This window comes from Drosophila pseudoobscura, chromosome 3 (assembly GCF_009870125.1).
Source record: "Drosophila pseudoobscura strain MV-25-SWS-2005 chromosome 3, UCI_Dpse_MV25, whole genome shotgun sequence".
Taxonomy (NCBI): domain Eukaryota; kingdom Metazoa; phylum Arthropoda; class Insecta; order Diptera; family Drosophilidae; genus Drosophila; species Drosophila pseudoobscura.
In genome coordinates this window covers 8,740,092-8,760,758 of record NC_046680.1, presented here as the reverse complement: position 1 = coordinate 8,760,758, position 20,667 = coordinate 8,740,092, and the positions used below count along the sequence as shown (strand labels likewise).

At 47.1% G+C, this 20,667-nt stretch overlaps 2 protein-coding genes across 2 annotated transcripts; one reads left to right on the top strand and one right to left on the bottom strand.

Moving 5' to 3' along the window:
• The first annotated feature begins 43 nt into the window (after positions 1-43).
• Cpsf160 (cleavage and polyadenylation specificity factor subunit 1) lies at positions 44-4,874 on the top strand. Its single transcript, XM_001360558.4, has 4 exons — positions 44-990; positions 1,058-1,630; positions 1,693-2,178; positions 2,243-4,874. The coding sequence occupies exons 1-4, from the start codon at positions 157-159 to the stop codon at positions 4,727-4,729; spliced, it is 4,380 nt and encodes a 1,459-aa protein (XP_001360595.2). The 5' UTR covers positions 44-156; the 3' UTR covers positions 4,730-4,874.
• Positions 4,875-5,214: 340 nt separating this feature from the next.
• On the bottom strand, positions 5,215-19,669 carry PRAS40 (Proline-rich Akt substrate 40 kDa). Its single transcript, XM_001360557.4, has 4 exons — positions 19,097-19,669; positions 6,276-7,485; positions 6,036-6,214; positions 5,215-5,975 (listed from the first exon to the last, which is right to left on the bottom strand). Exons 1-4 carry the CDS (start codon positions 19,307-19,309, stop codon positions 5,859-5,861), a joined length of 1,719 nt encoding a protein of 572 aa, XP_001360594.2. The 5' UTR covers positions 19,310-19,669; the 3' UTR covers positions 5,215-5,858.
• Positions 19,670-20,667: the final 998 nt, after the last annotated feature.

Below are 20,667 nucleotides of genomic sequence, written 5' to 3'. Positions count from 1 at the left end.
TAAGCAGATTTCAAGCTGTAAGCTACTTGGTTTTAAAATAAGCCAAATCTAGCTTTAAATAAGCTGAAATGGCAGCACTGAATTAGACAGCCCGGCAATTTGTTTAGGAAAATAATGTTTAATTTATTGCTGTGCAGAAGAAAATAACGCGACGCGATGTTCTCCATGTGCAAGCAAACCCACCCCGCCACGTCGGTGGAGTTCGCCATCTCGTGCCGGTTCTTCAACAACCTCGAGGAGAACCTCGTTGTGGCCGGCGCCAACATGCTGAAGGTGTACCGCATCTCGCCGAATGTGGAGGCGGGGCAGCGCCAGAAGCTCAATCCCAACGAGATGCGCATTGCCCCGAAGATGCGGCTCGAGTGCCTGGCCACATACTTCCTCTACGGCAATGTGATGTCTCTGCAGTGCGTCTCCCTGGCGGGCGCAATGCAGGATGCTCTCCTGGTTAGCTTCAAGGATGCGAAGCTGTCGGTGCTGCAGCATGATCCGGACACATACGCCCTGAAGACACTATCGCTGCACTACTTCGAGGAGGAGGACATCCGGGGTGGCTGGACGGGTCGCTACTTTGTGCCGGTGGTGCGCGTGGACCCGGACGCCCGCTGTGCTGTCATGCTGGTCTACGGCAAACGACTGGTGGTGCTGCCCTTCCGCAAGGACAACAGCCTGGACGAGATCGAGCTGACGGACGTGAAGCCCTTCAAGAAGGCACCCACAGCAATGGTCTCGAGGACGCCCATCATGGCGTCCTACTTGATAACCCTCAAAGAACTGGACGAGAAGATTGACAACGTCCTGGATATACAGTTCCTGCACGGCTACTACGAACCTACGCTCCTGATCCTCTACGAACCGGTGCGCACCTGCCCAGGCCGCATAAAAGTACGCTCGGACACCTGCGTCTTGGTGGCCATCTCCCTGAACATTCAGCAGCGCGTCCATCCGATTATATGGACAGTGAATAGTCTGCCCTTCGACTGCTTCCAGGTGTGTTCCCCCAACAGCATAATTTGGGCCGAAATTTAATCTCCAGCTCTTTGCTCCAATCCCCCAGGTTTATCCGATTCAGAAGCCCATTGGAGGCTGTCTGGTGATGACTGTGAATGCCGTGATCTACCTCAACCAGAGTGTACCGCCGTATGGCGTCAGCCTGAACAGCTCGGCGGACAACAGCACCAGCTTCCCCCTCAAGCCCCAGGATGGTGTGCGGATAAGCCTGGATTGCGCCAATTTCGCCTTCATTGATGTGGACAAACTGGTTATCTCGCTGCGCACGGGCGAGCTCTATGTGTTGACTCTCTGCGTGGACTCCATGCGGACTGTGAGGAATTTCCACTTTCACAAAGCGGCCGCCAGTGTCCTGACCAGCTGCATTTGCGTCTGCCACTCGGAGTACATTTTCCTGGGTTCTCGGTTGGGCAATTCCCTGTTGCTGCACTTCACCGAAGAGGATCAGAGCACGGTCATCACGCTGGATGTGGATGCGGAACAACAAGCAGAGCAGCAGCAACAGAAGCAGCAGCGGGTGCAGGAGGATCAGGACATCGAGGAGGTTTACGATGTGGACCAAATTGAATTGGCTCCCCCTCAAGCCAAGTCCCGACGGATAGAAGACGAGGAACTGGAGGTGTGTAGGACAGCGATTAAGCGATTTCCCTTGGAATTATCCTCTGACTTGTATTCCTTTAGGTCTATGGCTCGGGGGCCAAGGCTTCGGTTCTCCAGCTGCGCAAATTCATCTTCGAGGTCTGCGACAGCCTCATCAATGTGGCGCCCATCAATTACATGTGCGCCGGCGAGCGAGTGGAGTTCGAGGAGGATGGGACCACGCTGCGACCGCATGCGGAGAACCTGCATGACCTGAAGATCGAGCTGGTGGCCGCCACAGGGCACAGTAAAAACGGTGCCCTCTCCGTCTTTGTGAACTGCATCAATCCGCAGATCATCACCAGCTTCGAGCTGGACGGCTGCCTGGACGTGTGGACGGTGTTCGACGACGCCACAAAGAAGACCTCGCGGCACGATCAGCACGATTTCATGCTGCTCTCGCAGAGCAACTCCACCCTGGTCCTGCAGACCGGGCAGGAGATCAATGAGATTGAGAATACCGGATTCACGGTGAATCAGGCCACCATATTTGTGGGCAATCTCGGCCAGCAGCGGTTCATTGTTCAGGTGAGTAACACAGCCAGCCAGCCTGTTTGACACTCCTCATGCAATTCCCCTGTTTCCTCTGCAGGTTACCACACGCCATGTGCGTCTTCTGCAGGGCACTCGCCTCATCCAGAACGTGCCCATCGATGTGGGCTCGCCGGTGGTGCAGGTGGCCATAGCCGATCCCTATGTGTGCCTGCGTATGCTGAACGGCCAGGTGATCACACTGGCACTGCGCGAGACGCGCGGCTCGCCCCGACTGGCTATCAACAAGCACACGATCACCAGCTCGCCCGCCGTCGTGGCCATCGCCGCGTACAAGGATCTGTCGGGTCTTTTCACGGTCAAGTCGGACGATGTGCTCAATCTGACGGGGGGCTCGGGCAGCGGCTTTGGCCACAGCTTCGGGGGCTACATGAAGGCGGAACCCAACATGAAGGTGGAGGATGAGGAGGACCTGCTGTACGGCGATGCCGGGAATGCCTTCAAAATCAACAGCATGGCGGTCCTGGCCCAGCAATCGAAGCAGAAGAACTCGGACTGGTGGCGCCGCCTCCTGGTGCAGGCAAAGCCCAGCTACTGGCTGGTGGTATCCCGCAAGAGTGGAACCCTCGAGATCTACTCGATGCCAGATATGAAGCTCGTCTACCACATCAATGATGTGGGCAACGGGGCCATGGTCCTCTCGGATGCCCTGGAGTTCGTTTCGCTTTCATCCAGCACGCAGGAGAACTCCAAGGTGGGCATTGTGCAGTCCTGTATGCCGCAGCACGCCAACTCCCCGCTGCCCCTTGAGCTGAGTCTGGTGGGGCTCGGGCTCAATGGAGAGCGGCCCGTGCTGATGGTGCGCACCCGCGTGGAGCTGCTCATTTATCAGGTGTTCAGGTATCCCAAGGGCAACCTGAAGATCCGCTTCCGCAAGCTGGAGCAGCTGAATCTGCTGGATCAGCAGCCCTCGCACATAGAGCTCGAGGAGAACGACGAAGAAGAGGAGCTGGAGTCCTACAACATGCAACCGAAGTACGTCCAAAAGCTGAGGCCCTTCTCCAACGTTGGAGGTTTGGCTGGGATCATGGTCTGTGGCGTGAACCCCTGCTTTGTCTTCCTTACCGCCCGCGGCGAACTCCGCATCCACCGCCTGCAGGGCAACGGCGACGTCCGCAGCTTCGCTGCCTTCAACAACGTGAACATACCCAATGGATTCCTGTACTTTGACACCACCTTCGAGCTGAAGATCTCCGTGCTGCCCAGCTACCTGAGCTACGACTCCGTCTGGCCCGTGCGCAAGGTGCCGCTGCGGTGCACGCCCCGTCAGCTGGTGTACCACCGCGAGAATCGGGTCTACTGCCTGATCACGCAGACGGAGGAGCCGATGACCAAGTACTACCGCTTCAACGGGGAGGACAAGGAGCTGTCCGAGGAGAGCCGCGGCGAGCGGTTCATCTATCCGAATGGCTCGCAGTTCGAGATGGTTCTCATCTCGCCCGAGACCTGGGAGATTGTGCCGGACGCCTCCATTCGCTTCGAGCCGTGGGAGCATGTGACGGCCTTCAAGATCGTGAAGCTGTCGTACGAGGGCACGCGATCGGGTCTCAAGGAGTACCTCTGCATCGGCACCAACTTCAACTACAGCGAGGACATCACCAGCCGCGGCAACATCCACATCTACGACATCATCGAGGTGGTGCCCGAGCCGGGCAAGCCCATGACCAAGTTCAAGCTAAAGGAGGTCTTCAAGAAGGAGCAGAAGGGCCCCGTCTCGGCCATATCGGATGTGCTGGGCTTCCTGGTCACCGGGCTGGGCCAGAAGATCTACATCTGGCAGCTGCGAGATGGCGATCTCATCGGCGTGGCCTTCATCGACACCAACATCTATGTCCACCAGATCATCACCGTCAAGTCGCTGATCTTCATAGCGGACGTGTACAAGTCGATCAGTCTGCTGCGCTTCCAGGAGGAGCACCGCACCCTCTCGCTGGCCTCGCGCGACTTCAATCCCCTCGAGGTGTATGGCATCGAGTTTATGGTGGACAACAGCAATCTGGGCTTCCTGGTGACGGACGCAGAACGCAACCTGATTGTCTACATGTATCAGCCGGAGGCCAGGGAATCTCTCGGCGGCCAAAAGCTCATCCGCAAGGCAGACTACCATCTGGGGCAGGTGGTGAATACCATGTTCCGGGTGCAATGCCATCAGCGGGGCGTGCACCAGCGGCAGCCCTTCCTCTACGAGAACAAACACTTTGTCGTCTATGGCACCTTGGATGGGGGTCTTGGCTACTGTCTGCCGCTTCCGGAGAAGGTCTACCGCCGCTTCCTTATGCTGCAGAACGTCCTGCTCTCGTACCAGGACCACTTGTGCGGCCTCAATCCCAAAGAGTTCCGCACGCTAAAGTCGTTCAAAAAGCAGGGCCTCAACCCCTCGCGTTGCATCATCGATGGCGACCTGATCTGGTCCTATCGCCTGCTCCCCAACTCCGATCGCAATGAGGTGGCCAAGAAGATTGGCACGCGGACCGAGGAGATTCTGTCCGATCTGCTGGAGATCGAACGCCTGTCTGGTGTTTTCTAGATACGATATTTGATAATCATGTCTAAAGTTGTAAAGTTTAGTCCTTAGTCTTATATCTAGTTATGTTACGAGGTTTATCAGTTGTAATTCCAGTTCTCGACCCACATATAAACCACAAAACAAAGTATTTTGTTAAGAATATTAATGGATTTTTTGTTCTATTTACTGCATATGTCTTGACATGGTGCTGGATCGGATATATCCCACAGTTCGCATTTAAATTTAAATTTGAATTTTACGTTCACACGTGACTGGCAATGACACACGATATTTTTAGCATCGATATCTTTTAGAGATTTTATCGTAAAATATCCCGAATAAATCGAAATTCAAAATTCAAAACGATTAAATTGATGTAAAGGGAGTGAAATACCAGTGTTTTCAGTGGTAACACTTCTCCAATGATGATTTGGACCACCTCTCTTCCCATTTATCTTCAGCCGCAAAACAACATTCCTTTTCGTTAAATAAAACCGCGATTTCAATTAAGTTTCGACAGTTGGTCGGTCTTGCTGCTGGCGCTTCTTTATAGTTTTCTGTATATGTATAGTATATTATAATATAAAGATATATATGCAAGTATATGTATACTAGATTATTCATTGTATAAACTAACAACATCATCATCATTATCATCATCAGTAACCATCGTATCAGTATCAGTTAGACAAAACTAATGTGCAGCGGTGGCGGCACCCGCTACTAATGGGTCCGTCCGCTTGCACTTGTCGTTCGAAGAAAATACAAACTTTTCAATCGAAGATCATCGCGAAATAATGAAAAAAGAACTTATGAGGAAAAACATGTCAAAGAAGGAAGGGATGTGTAGTCTGTGGTGTGTGGTGGGTGGTGCAGCTTGCGCCTCACTGCCCAAGTGGTACTCTGTAGATGGTAGTTCTGCCTTCAGATGCCTCCAAGATGGCAAATTCTTGGCCTGTTTATTATGGTCTATCTTTCGTTGTGGATGCGCTCCCTTGGATCCAGTCCGCGGATTTGTGTGTGTGTTGTGTGGGTTTATGCGGAATACGAACTGATTTATATGTATATATATAAGTATGTGTACGTAGTGGTGGTTCTCGACTCGTCATCTCCCTCTCCCCGTCGTTCGCTGTGGCGGCGCCTCCCTGCGCTAGCCCTCGATCTGGGAGCGCAGACGGGGACGGGGCAGGTCCCCAAACACAGCCTCTCCATGGACACTCTTGGTCAGCGCCTGAATGCTGGCCGCTATATCGATGTTGTCCAAACCCTGTCGAAATATTATAAATCTGATTACAATTCCTCCTCTTCTGCGGCTGAGGGATCTTACCTCCTCGCAGCCCAACGCAAAGTTGTTGTTGTTATTGTTGGCGACTGCTGCCCGCTCCGCGAGCGTCGAGTTGGGCATCTCGATGGGCAGACTCCTGGCAAAGTTCATCAGCTGGGCCTGCGTCGGACGTCCAGCCCGTCCCACGGGTATGGAAACGGAGCTATCCAGATCCAGGGCATCTAAGGAGAGACAAGACACATTTCAGTCACTGACAAATGCCGATCCCTGCTGATTACTCACCTTCCGCCTCATCGGCTGTATCGGCCTCGTCCAGATCATCGACCATCCCGTTCTGCATTGGCTGGATGCTGTGTACCCGCTGGTACATCAGGGTGTGTGGATATCCGGATTGCACGGGTACGGGCACTGGCTGCGGCACCGTATACTCCTCTACATCCTCCAGGTCGAACAGGCAGTCATCAGCATCGTCCTCCCCGTTCGCAGTGACTCCTCGTCCTCCTCCACCGCCGTGTGTGGCAAGCAGGTGTGGGGCAGCTGCCACCGACGACTGCTGCTGCTGTTGCTGCTGTCTGAAAGTGGGACTGTTGCCGACGCTCATCGGCGTGGCTTCTGGCGTGGCGGGCGGCGTATCGAAGTTGGACATCTTCCTCAATCTGACGCTGGCCATCGAGGAGGCGGCACTGGACAATGGCTGCAGCTGGGGCTGCGATGGCTGTGAGGGTTGCTGCTGCTGCTGCTGTTGGTTCAACGCCAGGAAGTTGGGGGGATGGTTGAGGGTGGTGGTGGGCGTGGTGGGGTTGCTGAGCTCCCGACGGCTGCTTATCGTATTCCGACGCCTGGCACCGGCTGCACTGGGCAGCCAATTGCCGGTCACCTCCAGGGCGGGGGTCATGCCCCCATCGAGAAGCTCTGCCACATGCTCCGGCACCTGCCGGATGTGGTGCATCAACTGGGCGCAGTCCTGGTCCGCCTTCTCCCGGAAGCTCTTCAGCAGCTCGAACTCCGTTCCCGCATACCGCTCGATGCGCTCGTTCGTCTTTTTGATCTCCTCCTGCAGGCGCGCCTGCTTGTTGGCCAGCAGCTGTCGCAGGCGCTGCTGCTTCATGTCCAGCGGATTGCCCGCCAGCGAGCCAATGCTGAGGCTCGATGACGAGGCGGCCATGCCCGTGGCCGGTGGTGGCGGGGAGAGGACACCGCTGATCATGACCAGCAGATCGAACGTCTCCGAATATGACTTGAGGCCGCGTCGCTGGGCAAGCTCCTCGCCGTTGCTCAGCAGCGTGCTGTTGATGAGGTATTGGTTGGACGTGGCCCCCGCCACGGCTCCAGCTCCGGCTCCGGCTGTGAGGCGCTTGGCGCACAGCACATCCTTGCAATTGATGCAGATACTCAGCTGCCAGCTCTCTCCGCCCGCATCGAGCGTGAGGCCGAAGAGCAGTTCGCGCTGATTGATCACGTTTACGGTGAGGTCTGGAATGGGTCCATAAGCCTGTGCAGAATAGAACAGAACCGAAGGAGAGGAGAGGAACAGAGAAGGGTATTATTATAAGAGATTAGTCATTGATTCAGGTGGAGGTGATAAGGTGATAAGACTCTGGTCGGTCGGTAGCTCGGTCAATGCCTGATAAGAGGCCATAACACTTTCCCCATTCGTTCCCCAATGTTGCAAGCCAAGCCATTATCTGCTGCTTCCGCTCCTTCCACCTCCAAGAACAACTACTCTTTCTCTGCTGTATATTTTTTATTGGATTGGCACACCAGCACCCCCCAGCCACCCCCTCCGCATCCATCCACACAGTAGTTCAAGTGCAAATTTGTCAATTATGTTCCCAGTGGAAGAGAAGTGAAGTCAAGGGCTTATCATCGAACAGAACACACAACAAGCAGTGGAGCAGATGGAACAAGTCAACAGCAAACAATTAGGGGAATGCTTAAATGCTGTCACTACCCTCTGACACCCACCAAGACGAGTCCACCCACGGAAAAAAACAAACAAAAAACAGACTACTCGTATTCGATATTGACAGTCATGATGATGGGCAGAATGATACACTGATATTACAATTGATATCAATAGATATACTCGTAAATGGAACGCAGAGGATGTTTCCAATTTCATCTTACAAACTATGGAAGAGGGGTTGTCAGGGAAAACTATCATAGAAGATAACAAGAGTAAAACAACAAATGGTGACCCCGACAAATGGTGAATCCAGACATTTTCGCCCTAGCCATATTCACAGACTCAAATCTATAACCCACTAAATACAGGTTTGTGATCCAAGCAAGATGAGGATAAGTTCTGGATAGATTAATAGTATTTCAACAAATGGTGAACCCGCCAAGTGTTCTCCATAGACGGCAGAGCAGAATACCAGAAGAACGGAATTTATCCAATGCGTAAATAAAACCCTATCCCGTTCTATCACTGTTGTATACATGAGTTTGTGCCGTAATTCCCGCATATATTTTGATCGTCGCGCACGTGTTTGACAGCTGACAGGAACCGAGCACTCTTTATAGACGTGTTCTGCTAAATTCGACACTTGAATTCCGTGAAACAGAAGAGAGAACCGAACCAGAGCCGGTTGGAGGAGCGTAACAGAATTAAATTGAATTAAGTTATAGAATGCAAACGTCGGCACAAATCAAATGACAATGTTGCCATTCAGGTCCGCCACCGTGGTGGTGTAGGGGGGGTGGAACCAGTGTGTTCTCGTTGCATGCACTCTCCTAGATTGTCATTTCCATCATCATCATCATCATCGTCATTGTCATCAGGTGAAATTGAATGCATAAACAAGCGACAAGTGTTGTCTTTATTTTTATGGAAACATTCTCGCACTGCTATTACTACATTTTGTATTTTTATGAACCAGCGCAATGTTACCCCAGTGGGAGTGGGGGGGGACATTTGAAAAATGACACATTTTACGACCCTAACGATGCCCAGGGCACTCTGCATTTGTCCATCTCCCCCCCCTGTTCGGAATATTCTTACGGTGTGGTCACACTCACGCCTCTCCCAGCACAGGGCAGCGTCCAGTGTCTGCACATTACTTGAATGTTTATTGTTTACCCTCTCTGCCGTAATATCTTATCGTACTGTACAATATTTGTCCAGAAAAAAAAAACACACAACAAATGACAATGCAAATGCATTATTGTCAAGTGTTTGGGTGTTTTTCTGTTTTCTGCTGTCAAACGCATAAATATATTTATGGGCCGCTGGGGCTTATTAGCTCAGCGTCGAGTCGCGCTATTTTACGACTGTTTTTGTTGTTGAGTGCGTGTCTCCCGCTATACTGGATACCCTGTACATACATATGTAGTAGCACTTAGGAGGTATTATGGTATATACCATAGAAAAGCAGATAAGATTGTGGGGTGATTGCAAAAGATGGCCTTGTGATTGATCTCTTAATTACACAAGAGGATATTGTGAGATCCCCAGTGCTTCCAGGGTAAGTGCAATACTCCATCGATTCTACTTCATTCTTTCTGGGCTTTTTTTCTCTCTACCTCATTTACAGTTTTTATGACTGTTGTTCTTGTTCTTGATTCTGTGTAGCCTCGGCCGGCCCACATTATCTTCCGACGTCGTCAGAGTTGTAAAATGTTGAGCACTCTCCCTCTCCCACTTGCACCTACATACGTGTCGCCCCCCGTCCATATCGTCTGATATTTGTAGAAGGCGGCTAGGCTAACACATTTTCTAGGGCCTCTTCCGCTCCCGCTCTCCCTCTCCCTCGCTCTGTATTTTGCAATATGCAAAATGTCAATGACTCTTCTTTTAGCAATTGTTCTGCTGCAGCGGCATACACACGTAGGCTCTCTTTTGATACCCAGCTTGAAGAGCGGGTATTACGATTTGGTTCAGATGTTTGCACACAAGAAGAGATTTACAATTACTGCACAAACGACGTGAGAGATAGAGAATGCGATGACTGGAAAGAGGCAAAGAGTGAGAGAGTGGCAAAAAAAGGCACTGGAAAGTGGGAAAGAGGCAATTTTTGTACCTTTTTGTTTAGTTTAGGGTATCACACGCTTCGACTCTCGCATTTGGCAGGCCTCTCTCATCTCTTGCCTGCTTAATTAACTGTAAATGCTGCACGAGAGAGAGACAGCAAGAGGCAGAGAGAGAGATAAACAATGATAAAGAGACAACAGACAGACGGCGGCACAGTGGGTTCGAATTGGAATTGGCTGCTAATTGAAATTAAATGAATACACAGTGGCTGCCAATTATGCTGCGGCGCCCCCGAACGTTGCACGAACTAATTAAATACCCATTTACGCCCGACATTGACATATGACTATATATTTAATGGATCCATTTGATTAATTGTAATCACATCAACAAAATAAACACACCGAATCTCAAAATGAGATATTAATAAATAAAACGTGGTGCGAGAGAGAGGGAAGGAGACTCTGAGAGGAAGGAACGCGACAAAAAGCACGTAACGACAGCCGCACGCTGCCGGAATATCGGAAATCAATATAAATTGCATGGAATCGCACTCGAAAGCGCGACAACTGAATAATATATGTATGGAGGAGTATGCATATGGCCTGCGGCACTGCCCAGCGAGAATCAGTTTGCAAATTGTCTAAACTGTCGGAATCGCTGTCAAACTGTCAACGAGAGCTGTGCGTGATATTCGACATGGACAACCACACACCTCTATATATTGCTCAGCGATTTTATCAGATAAACTAATGGGCTAGAAACTACTCGTGTGTATGTAGCCCGCATGCCTCATCCTTTAGAATGTGTTCTTGGCATTTAATTCTTTAAATTATGACTCGTACAAACGGCAATATTTTTAAGAGATACCCGTTATACTGGTTTTAAAAATTGTACTTCTAGCCAACGTATTATATCACAACATCAAAACGTTTCCATAAATGTTGTTCTTTCCCACAGGAAGCAGTCCCGCCCGCACGTGCCGGCTGTTAGGCTGCTGTTAAGCTAACAGTGTGCGCAGATCTTGTGCTCTCAGTGTGGCTGATTGGCTGTTAACACTGTTGGCTGTTAACACTGTTGGCTGTTAATACTGTTGGCTGTTAACAGTGGCTGTTAAATAACTATTTTTGCTGTCATTAAAAAGTTGCGCACTTGAATTGTAGTTGTTATTCTGCGGCTGCTGGGACAGAGACCGAAACAATTGAAATTCATATCAATGCATACTCGACTCGTGTGTTCCCCTAGCCCCAGCACATGTCGAGCCTCGTCCCCCGCTCTGGCCTGTCTGGCAGGCAGGCAGGCAGGCCTTACACAACACAATCATAAAACAAACAACTTTTAGATATGCCTGTGTCTGTAATCATTTATCACATTTTTGCACATTTCTGCATAATGAATGTGTTGTTGTTGTTGGGCTGTGACTATTATTGGTATGGCTCTGGACTGCCTGGCATTAATTATGGCCAGACGATACTCGACACCGACGGACACTCGCATTTTCCTAATGGGTCTTGGGTCTCGTATTGTATGCAAATTCGATTCGCTTCGATTTGGATTGGGAAAATGGAGGATTACTGCTGTAACCGAAAGCTTCTTCACAAACGGAGAGCAAATGCAAATATAGAGAGAGCACATAGAAGTGACAGTGAGAGTACCGATAGATAGATTGATAGAATTGATAGATAAACTGCTCGGAAAATGTGTTAACACCTACCCCGATAATTACCAATCAATCAGTCCATCAATCATGCTTTCCCCCCAACAAAAAAAAAGAAGTAATATCCGCTGGCGACTGACGCATTTCCCTTTGTTTTGTTTTCCATTTCAGTTTCTATTTTCATTGAATTTTGCTTCTTCTTGTTTTTTGCGCACAAGAAGAAGGGAGACAGAGAGACGAGAAACCGAAAGACCGAAACTCAGCCAAAAAGAAAATAAGTTGTAAACAAATCAACTGGCAAAAGAAACTACGAAAATAATCTTTTATAGATTTGGCTGCCGCTTGTTGTTTGCTTTGACTTTTGGATCGCCCAGAGGGGGGGGTGGGTGGCGTTCGCGGGGTGCTCTCTTTAGAGACCCACCAACCCCCCGCCCCCCTTTGCCAGTGTTGGACCATTATCATAAACAACTTTTAGACAGCTGGGGACACGCGCAAGCGGGGTGTGGCTCGTTTTTCGGATTCGCTCTTTTCGGATTACCAATTGCCAATTTGTTTTATTTCTCGCCCTCCCTGCTCTACTGCTCTGGGTTCTGTGCTCATTTGTGATCTCAAAATTTTCCATTGGGTTTCGGTATTTGTTATATGGTAGACCTTTGCGGAGGGGTAGCCCTAGTAGAGGGCTGTTATAGGAGTAGGCATTGGGCATTGTATGCCAACATATGCACAGGCAACAATTGGCATACATATGTATAATCTTGGACGATTCTATCATTCGGGGTACCATACCTTTTCAGATTCTCACTCTCTCCCAGTGGCAGTCTCTGATATCTTCTTCTCTTCTTCTCTTCTGGTTCCCGTCCGGTGGGTGGTGACTCACTTGAATTAAGCCCCAAACTTAAGCCCAACTCAATTCCATGTAACGACCGACATGCCGTCATTTCTTAGGCTTACTTGATTACCAAAACATGTTTGTCATGGGACGGACATGACGGGTGCCATACGCGATTGCGGCGCAGAGGGGGAGAGTCTTCTGGCCCTGCTACAAGATTTGAGGGATTAGTATTGTTACGGTATTTGAAGCAGGTCAAGAAAATAGAATACAATACAACTTTGTGGGGAATTAGTATTTTTTATCTATGGAAAGTTTTGCGGCCAAAGATAAATGTTCACATATGAGGCATTATCGTAAATCCTAAACTCTAGTTTAAAGCCTCTAGCCTAAATCAATTAATGATCGAACTAAATACATATAAACATATATAACGAATAGGATACGATTGATTGTTATTCCCATTCCGACTTTCTAAACCAATTAAGGCTTCCTCCCCAACTCCTCTAAGCACTTTCCTAATCAAAATGTTTCCTATCTACAACAGCAACAAAAAATATCATTCAATGTCGTTTGAAAACAAAATCTGATAAGGCACAAAACCCAAACAAGCTCCGCGTCAGAGCCCCAGACGATACCCGCAACAGCCAATGGCCTGAAACTCTGAATGCAATCAAGAGCAAGAGAGAGAGAGAGAGAGAGAGAGAGCGAGAGACGGCAGAGCTTTGGAAAACGTGCACACGTGAAAGCCCTTTGGGAGGAGGTGCTTTGAGAGAGCAAGAGAGGGGCGAAAGCTAGTGCGAGAGGTGAGTAAACGATTCAAGGCTCGACTGGCCGGCTGGCTGCTTCTAACAGTAAATTAAGCGCAACAATGTTTGCTTGCGGCTGGCAGGGGTGTGCTGTGGCTGTGGCTTTTGCTTTTTCTGTTATCTAAAAACTTTGACAAACAAATTTTTGTTGCCGTGTGTTGTTTACCCACCCGGCCGGGTGCCGGTCTACGGCTGTACGGCTGTACGGTTGTACGGCTGTACGGTTGTGGTCTGGCGGCGTGCGAGTAGACTCCGCTCAAATTTAATAAACAAATAGCCAAGATGGCGTCGGACGACAGCCTGCCCTGTGGGTCTGCTGTTAATTGTTAGTTTACTCGCACAGACACACGCACATACACGCATATATGTACATATGTATTCTTATAAATAAATGAGATCATCTGAAGTTGACATTTCAGTGTGCGCCTGTAATTGCCTTTGGACTATTTTGGGAGCTACCGAAATGGATTGTGATAAGCCTCGATTATCTACTATGCCTTGGGCTCTATAAATAGCTATTGATCTAGTTAGAATTGTCAAGAACTAGAATTGATAAGGAAAAATAGTACAAATACAGCTGCAAAGTGAGAAGAATAGAAGTCCCGAAAAGCTGCCATTCTTCTGGGGTATTTCCCCAGTAGCTGCATCTCCCAAAACGGGCACTCCTAAATTTTCTGCTCCTTCAGGTGGATCTAAACGAAATTGAGATGTGTTACCGTGATGAATGTTTATCCCATGCCAACAAATCTCTGACCACACATTTGACACACATTTTGTTGCTTGTTTTTTTTTTTGTTTGTTTGTTGGTTTGCAAATATTTATGCGCAGCCGGCATTTAATTGGATGGCAGGGAGGGGTCTGCAGGGAGAGAAGAAAGATATTAACCCCTCGCCAAAATACAAAAATCACGCCAAGTAAACGTGAGCGACCGACAATCCACCAACAACAACAATCAACCCCCAACCCCAAAGAGAATCCCAACCCTCTTCACTCTTCACTCTATCTATCTCCCTCTCACACACAACAGAACCGCAGCGCACACGCAAAATAAAATATTCGCGTAGAATATTTGAAAATTCTACGTTGTGTTCTGCGCCAAAGAACTGCTTTTTTTGTTGTTGTTCATTTAGTTTCTATTTTTAGCCAAGCACACAGTTTCTCAATTCGAGAATTTATAGTTTTGTTTACACTGGGGTGCAATGGCTGCCCTGACAGAGTTTACAAGGCCTGCCCCGCCTGTGCCACACATACTCTCTCTCTCACACACACACACACACTCCTTCTGAGCGGCAAAAGGTTGAAAGTTTAACAGCGTCTTGACACGCTCATTAAACGGCCTGCGAGTGTCACTGCATTGGCAACATTGGTGCGGTCCAGTGTGTACATACAATGTACATATATGTTTACTATATTTCAGTGAGTTTATACATACATATGTATGTAAAGATTGACTGCTGCCGCATTCAAGGTTAAACTTGTCAAAGATTAACATTGGTTTTCAATTAAGCGACACGCGCGCTCTCTCCAAGGGGGGCAGAGGGAGTGGGGTGGCTGGCTCTGATTCGAGCAGGAAGGAAGCACCCACCAAGCAGTGGCTCTCGAACTGTGACCTGTCTCTCTGTCTCTACATACATATGCTTTGTATCCTGCTCTCTGCAACATATTTCTTACACTGTCAACAGGATTTAGTAGCACTAACATTATCTTTTGCAAGCTGATTTGCCGACACTTTGCTCATGCCCCTCGCCCGCTTATCAGCTAGGAATTACTATTATTATTGCACAGAAACCAGTAGAAATTCTCAGACCATCCCGCACACTCGAGAGAGCACTTTACATGTGATAATGCCTATTTATAAAGCCGCGCCTTACATTATCCCCGCACACTTATAGGCATATAGTATAGTCATGACTGATTGATAACTTGTGCCTTATAGTAAATTAATAAAACAAAAAAACTTGGTTATTGTTTTATTTTTTTTTGATTTGGTTTATTTTGTTGATTGTTGTTTTCACGTAGTCAGTGGGTTGGAAAAGGGTTTTCGGTTTCGTCGGTCTAAAAATAAACACTGCATTAGCATATGAATGCAACTGGGGGACTGTTGAATTTGTTTTGATCAAAAAACTCGTTTTTGTTTTTCTTTTTGAAGAATGATTTTTACTGCGGCTGAACATTTGCAAAGGAAAGGGCTATACTCGTAAAACCACAGGCGAAAAACAACACCAAACCATACAAAAATAGAAAACAAGAAGAGGCAACGAAACGTTTAATACCCTTTGCATATCCATCCATCCATATTCATGGCAAATGTTCACCCCTATTTGGTTTTTTCAAACGATCGAACTTTCTCCATGGTATTGTAGTAGTGATCCATTTTTGCAGGAAAGGGAGGGGGCGCTTTTGCAAACCTCTTGTCATAATACTAATACCCTCTGTGTGGGTATCAAAAGGCAGAGTCTCACGACTGACGATAGACAAACGTCAGCAGAATCGCAGCGAGTGCATATGTGTGTGTGTGTGTGTTTGTGTGTGTCGAAGCACTTTTACCGTTTGATAACCTAGAAACAGCTAGGTGTGCGTTCGTGTGCGTGTGTGTGCAAAAGAGAGAACGCGAGAGTCTGCGAGTCTAGCAAGTGGGCGCTGGACAATCGACAAATTGATAAGAGACGGGCGTGCAATCAAGCAGACGAAGAAGCAATTAGAAGGCGGAGCGGGGAGGTTGGAACAGCAGTCACAGTTCGTCTAAAACTGTGCGCCTCTTAAACATAGCCCCTCGTTTGACAGAGCGGTGGGTGATCGGCTATATCTTCTTTTACTCTCTTCCTTCAGGATGCTGTTAGCAGTTCTGCAAGGCATCTCAAACTGTATGTACAGCTTGCAGTCTCCCCGGGTACTCCACTCTCATTACAGGGAGCGCTCTCCTCTTCCAAGATTCTAAGATTCTTGTGAATTCCACCCAAACTCCAGGCACAGTGGCGGGTGAGCATATTACGATAAAAATGAATCGTTAGTTCCTCTTGATTCTTGTGGCTTTTGGTGAATGGTGATTATCTCATGAAACAACAAATTTAGTGTAGTATGCAACCTTGTAACTGCTCCCCACTTCACACACACACAGCACCATCCAGCACCATCTGCCATCAAAAAAAAAAGACACAAAAGTTGGACAAGTTTTTGGAAAAATATTTATGCATAAAATTGTGTATAATAAACATTTTACGCAGTCCCCCAGTCCCATGATGATTAGGAGAGGCCTACGCAGCTCTTGTATAGAGTGCGGTTGTGTGGGCCGAAGGGGGTGCGGCTAGCTGCCGGCCTGTCAACTGAGGGACCATCAAAATGGCCCCAAAACATCTCTTTCTCTGTCCCTTGTTGATCCCCCCGCAGTCCCATGGATACATATGACTCCCCCTCGCTGAGAGGGCGCCCAGTAGGCATAGTAGGCCCAGGGCACAGTGCCCGGTTTACCGAACACCAACGAACTAACGAATCTGATGAATACGACGAATCCGAATCCGAATCCAAACCCCGGACCGGCCGCATTTGGAAATCTCAGAAACTTGTTTATCCAACAACACAGGCACACACACACACACACACACACACAAGAGATGGAGAGGGAGGGAGAGGAAAAAAAAACATTATAAACAAGTTTTTTGTTTTGTATTTTGGCTCTGCTGCCGTTGTTGTTCTTCCTCAGGCGCACCTCTGCCCCGCTTCCACACTGTCGCTCTCCTTCTTCTCCACCCCATCCTCCACCTTCTTTTCGTCTTCTTCTTGCCTGCTCTTTGTGCTTTTTTACTTCTTTTGCTTGTGTGTTTTGTCGCTGGTTTCGTAATTTATTCTAAAAGCGTTCCGTTTTGGCTCTGTATAGGGGAATACATACATCCATATGTACATACATACATACATATATCTATAGGCATACATATGCTGTGATATATACTATGTCTGTATATTTTAATATAAGTCATACCCTATAGATGTGTAAGAGTACCAATGACTTGATAAGGTTCTAATAATGTATGTACATCGTATGACATTTTCGGACTTATGAGGACTTATGGATAGAGAATGAAACTGTAACAAAAAAACAGCTGATGACAGTTGACATCAGCTGATGAACGAACCCACTTATTAGTCATATAAGAATTATAATCTTTTGAGTGTAAAACCCTGCCTAGGGGAATATTTATTCAACTTTTCAACAGTTTAAGTTTTATCGACATACATAAGTGCATTTGTTATTCGGCATTTGCTTGACTATTTCTTGTTGTTCTCGCTTTTATTTTGTTTTGAGCTTTGAATTATTCAAAATAACACTTTTTGGTCTATTTGTCTCGACTCTGCCCATTATTATGATGATGGTTTTTGTTGGCTCTGATGTTGTTGTACGCCCCAGCGCTTTTGAAGTGGCTGCAGTACAAAAGCAACAACTACAAAGGCGAATATCAAACCGCAAGTCAATTTGGCATTAAAACAAATGCAAAACTCAAATTACATACACAATCTTGCGGTGGGCTGTGCAATGGGCGTGATTATAGAAAATACAAACTCAAATATTGATGGTTGAACAGAATCCTCCTCCTCCCACAATGAACCACTCTGGGGCGAGTGGGCCCTAAAGCTGCTCAAACTTGGGATCAGCTCAGTGGCTGTCAAAACGTGACAAGTGCTTACGGGGATGAAAAGGTGGGAGATAAAAGAGACAAGAAAAAGTGGGAATAGCAAGATTTAACCTTGAAAATTGTGGACAAGATGGTGGCTACAAAGAGCAAGAGAGAGAAGGAGATAGAGGTTCTGCTTTGTTGAGGAAGAATAATAATCGAACGGAAAAATACAAATAAATTGAATAATAGTGTTTGGGGGTTAAGATAAAATTAAACTTTCATTCAAGTGGTGGGGCAGACGGGGTTTTTAAACGCATACGCTTCATAATGAAATCAACAAATAAACAATAGAATTCCCGGAGAATAACATTCAAATGTTAAAATGTGGAACCGACTCCACTTAACCCGTCACAGCCCAGCCAGTCCCGGGTCCCACCCTTTGCGACGCCTTTGAGGGGGGAAGTAACTGGAAAATGTGTATGAAATTATGCAAATTACTTACAAGAGAGGGCGTGACAAACGGAAAGCAAAAGCGCATAAATCATAAAAGGCACTACAAAAACCAAAAAAACAGAATATCCCAAGCGAAACAGAAGCAGAAGCTGACGCAGAGAACTAAAAATACCGTCGATCAGGAAGGAGGCGACAGAAAACGCGTATACAGGGTGTTCCAGGCACAAAACAGGTGCTGGCCCAATGGAGAAGGAGCGGCAAAGGAAATGCACTTGGACCGGCCTGCCAAAAACAGAAAATAAATTTGAAAAGGGATGGGATGCCATCATGCCTCACACCATATGTACATGTGTACATGTTTCTCATGGATGAAATGACCCTATTTCTTCTTCCCTTTCCATTTGCCTAGGCCTCTTCTATCCCATATTTATGCGTGTGTGTGTGTGTGGGTATGTTTGTGAGCACGATTGTGCGTGCCTCAAGAATAGGCAGCAAAGCAAAGAATAAGGCAAAGCAAACGCAAAGCCATAGAGGCCGGCACACAAAGCATAAAGAACGATAATACACACACACACACACACTCGCATTCAACATAGGCCCATTGTTGTTGCTTATTTTTATGCTATGCTCCCTTACTCTCTCGTCTCCCTCTTTCCCATACTACCCACTCAATCAATACTGGAAAACACACGCAAGACCGATGCGTATATAGAATAAGTTCGGATTGAATGATAGTAATTGTAATTTCGATGGGTAAGTGTAGGATACTTACGTGCTTGAAGAAATCCATAAACTCCGTGTAGAATGGAAAATCTCTGGGGTACTTTTCCTGAAATACCTGCGACAACCGGGTCGACAGGACAGCACCGGCTTCAGCTTCGATTCCGGGCATCGGCGATGGAGACACCGTTACGTCAAAGGAGCGGATGGTCTGCAGCTTGGACGAGGTGGCCACAAAATTCGAGCATTTGCACGAGATCGACATGATGGGGTTCTGGGATTATTGATAATGGTATCGCACTCTTATCTCTTCCTCTCTTTTTCGTTTGTCGGTACACTCGCGGCAGATCAAAGGAAGACGACGACACTCATTCAAATTCTTTGACAAACTTCTGACTGTTTCAAAGGACTCACGCGTCACTTCCGGTTTTGTATTGCGTGACACAAGGATTTCAATTTCTTTACTTTAGCAAATTAAGATAAAGCATTCGTGTGTTGATTCTTGAGCGTTGCAAAATTTATTTCGAGCGAAGTAGGGAAAAACAATCAATCGAACAGAACAGCCACAACCGACCCGTTCAATTTTTTTTTCCGGACTCAGGGAGAACAGCTATCGGTCTTATCGACAATCAGTAATATACCAAAATATACCGTAAATATACTGACGAATTCAATTTCTATTATACATATTCCTCGATTTTGATATTCCGTCGAATATTTCTAGCTAGTTGGAACCTTCAGCCCTGCCCAAATAATTTTATCAGATTAATGCATTAATTCTCTACTTGAATGGCTTATTTTAAATACTTGACTTGTTTTCTTGCTAGGGAGCTTGCTGTTTTTCCACCTCAACAATAATATAGCGTCTCGTTATGATGAAAAAACGAACTTAGCCCACTTTAGCCCCCTCTTTAAATAGTTTAACTACTTCAGGTAAATGGAAAATATTAACGATTCATTCCTCTGAACAGAAAAAAAAACAAGATATCTCTCATCAGAACTGCGCTAAAATTATTAAAATTTGATTGTTGTCTGTGGAATATTAAAATACCCCCTTGGCCTACAATGGGTTAATCGGTCCCCGTCAAGGATTGGAAACAATATTGCTCTAATTTTGTATTCGTTTCGATCCGATCCGATTAATGAATCAAGATCAAACAAATAAAACGTAAAAGAAAAAACGTTCCTTTTGCCAAATTCTTGGTTTCCATTGCTAAATATCGTTGAGATACCTTTGAAACAGAGACTGACTAGCATCTGCATATATTGGAGGAGGTTCATTTCATAATCCATTTGTTTTCATTGGAAAAGAAATAGAAATAAGGAGAGGCGGTGCTGGATGCCCCGAAGATGCCCCCGGCATATGTAGCAGATCGAGTTGTTCTTCTAGACCTACTCCTACTCTATATATGTATACCCTATAATAATGAAATAAAGAAACTCATTCCACACCACCCAAGAGGTTGAGTTTTTGTTTGTGTTCCCAATAGGCCTAGTCAACTATATTTTCTTTGTATGTATGAGTAAGTAAAAACGAAGTAGAAAACAGAATGTAAAAAGTTCAAGAAATTTAAAATCTGCTTATCGATAAAAAACAGCTGATTGTTTTACCTTTATCGATTA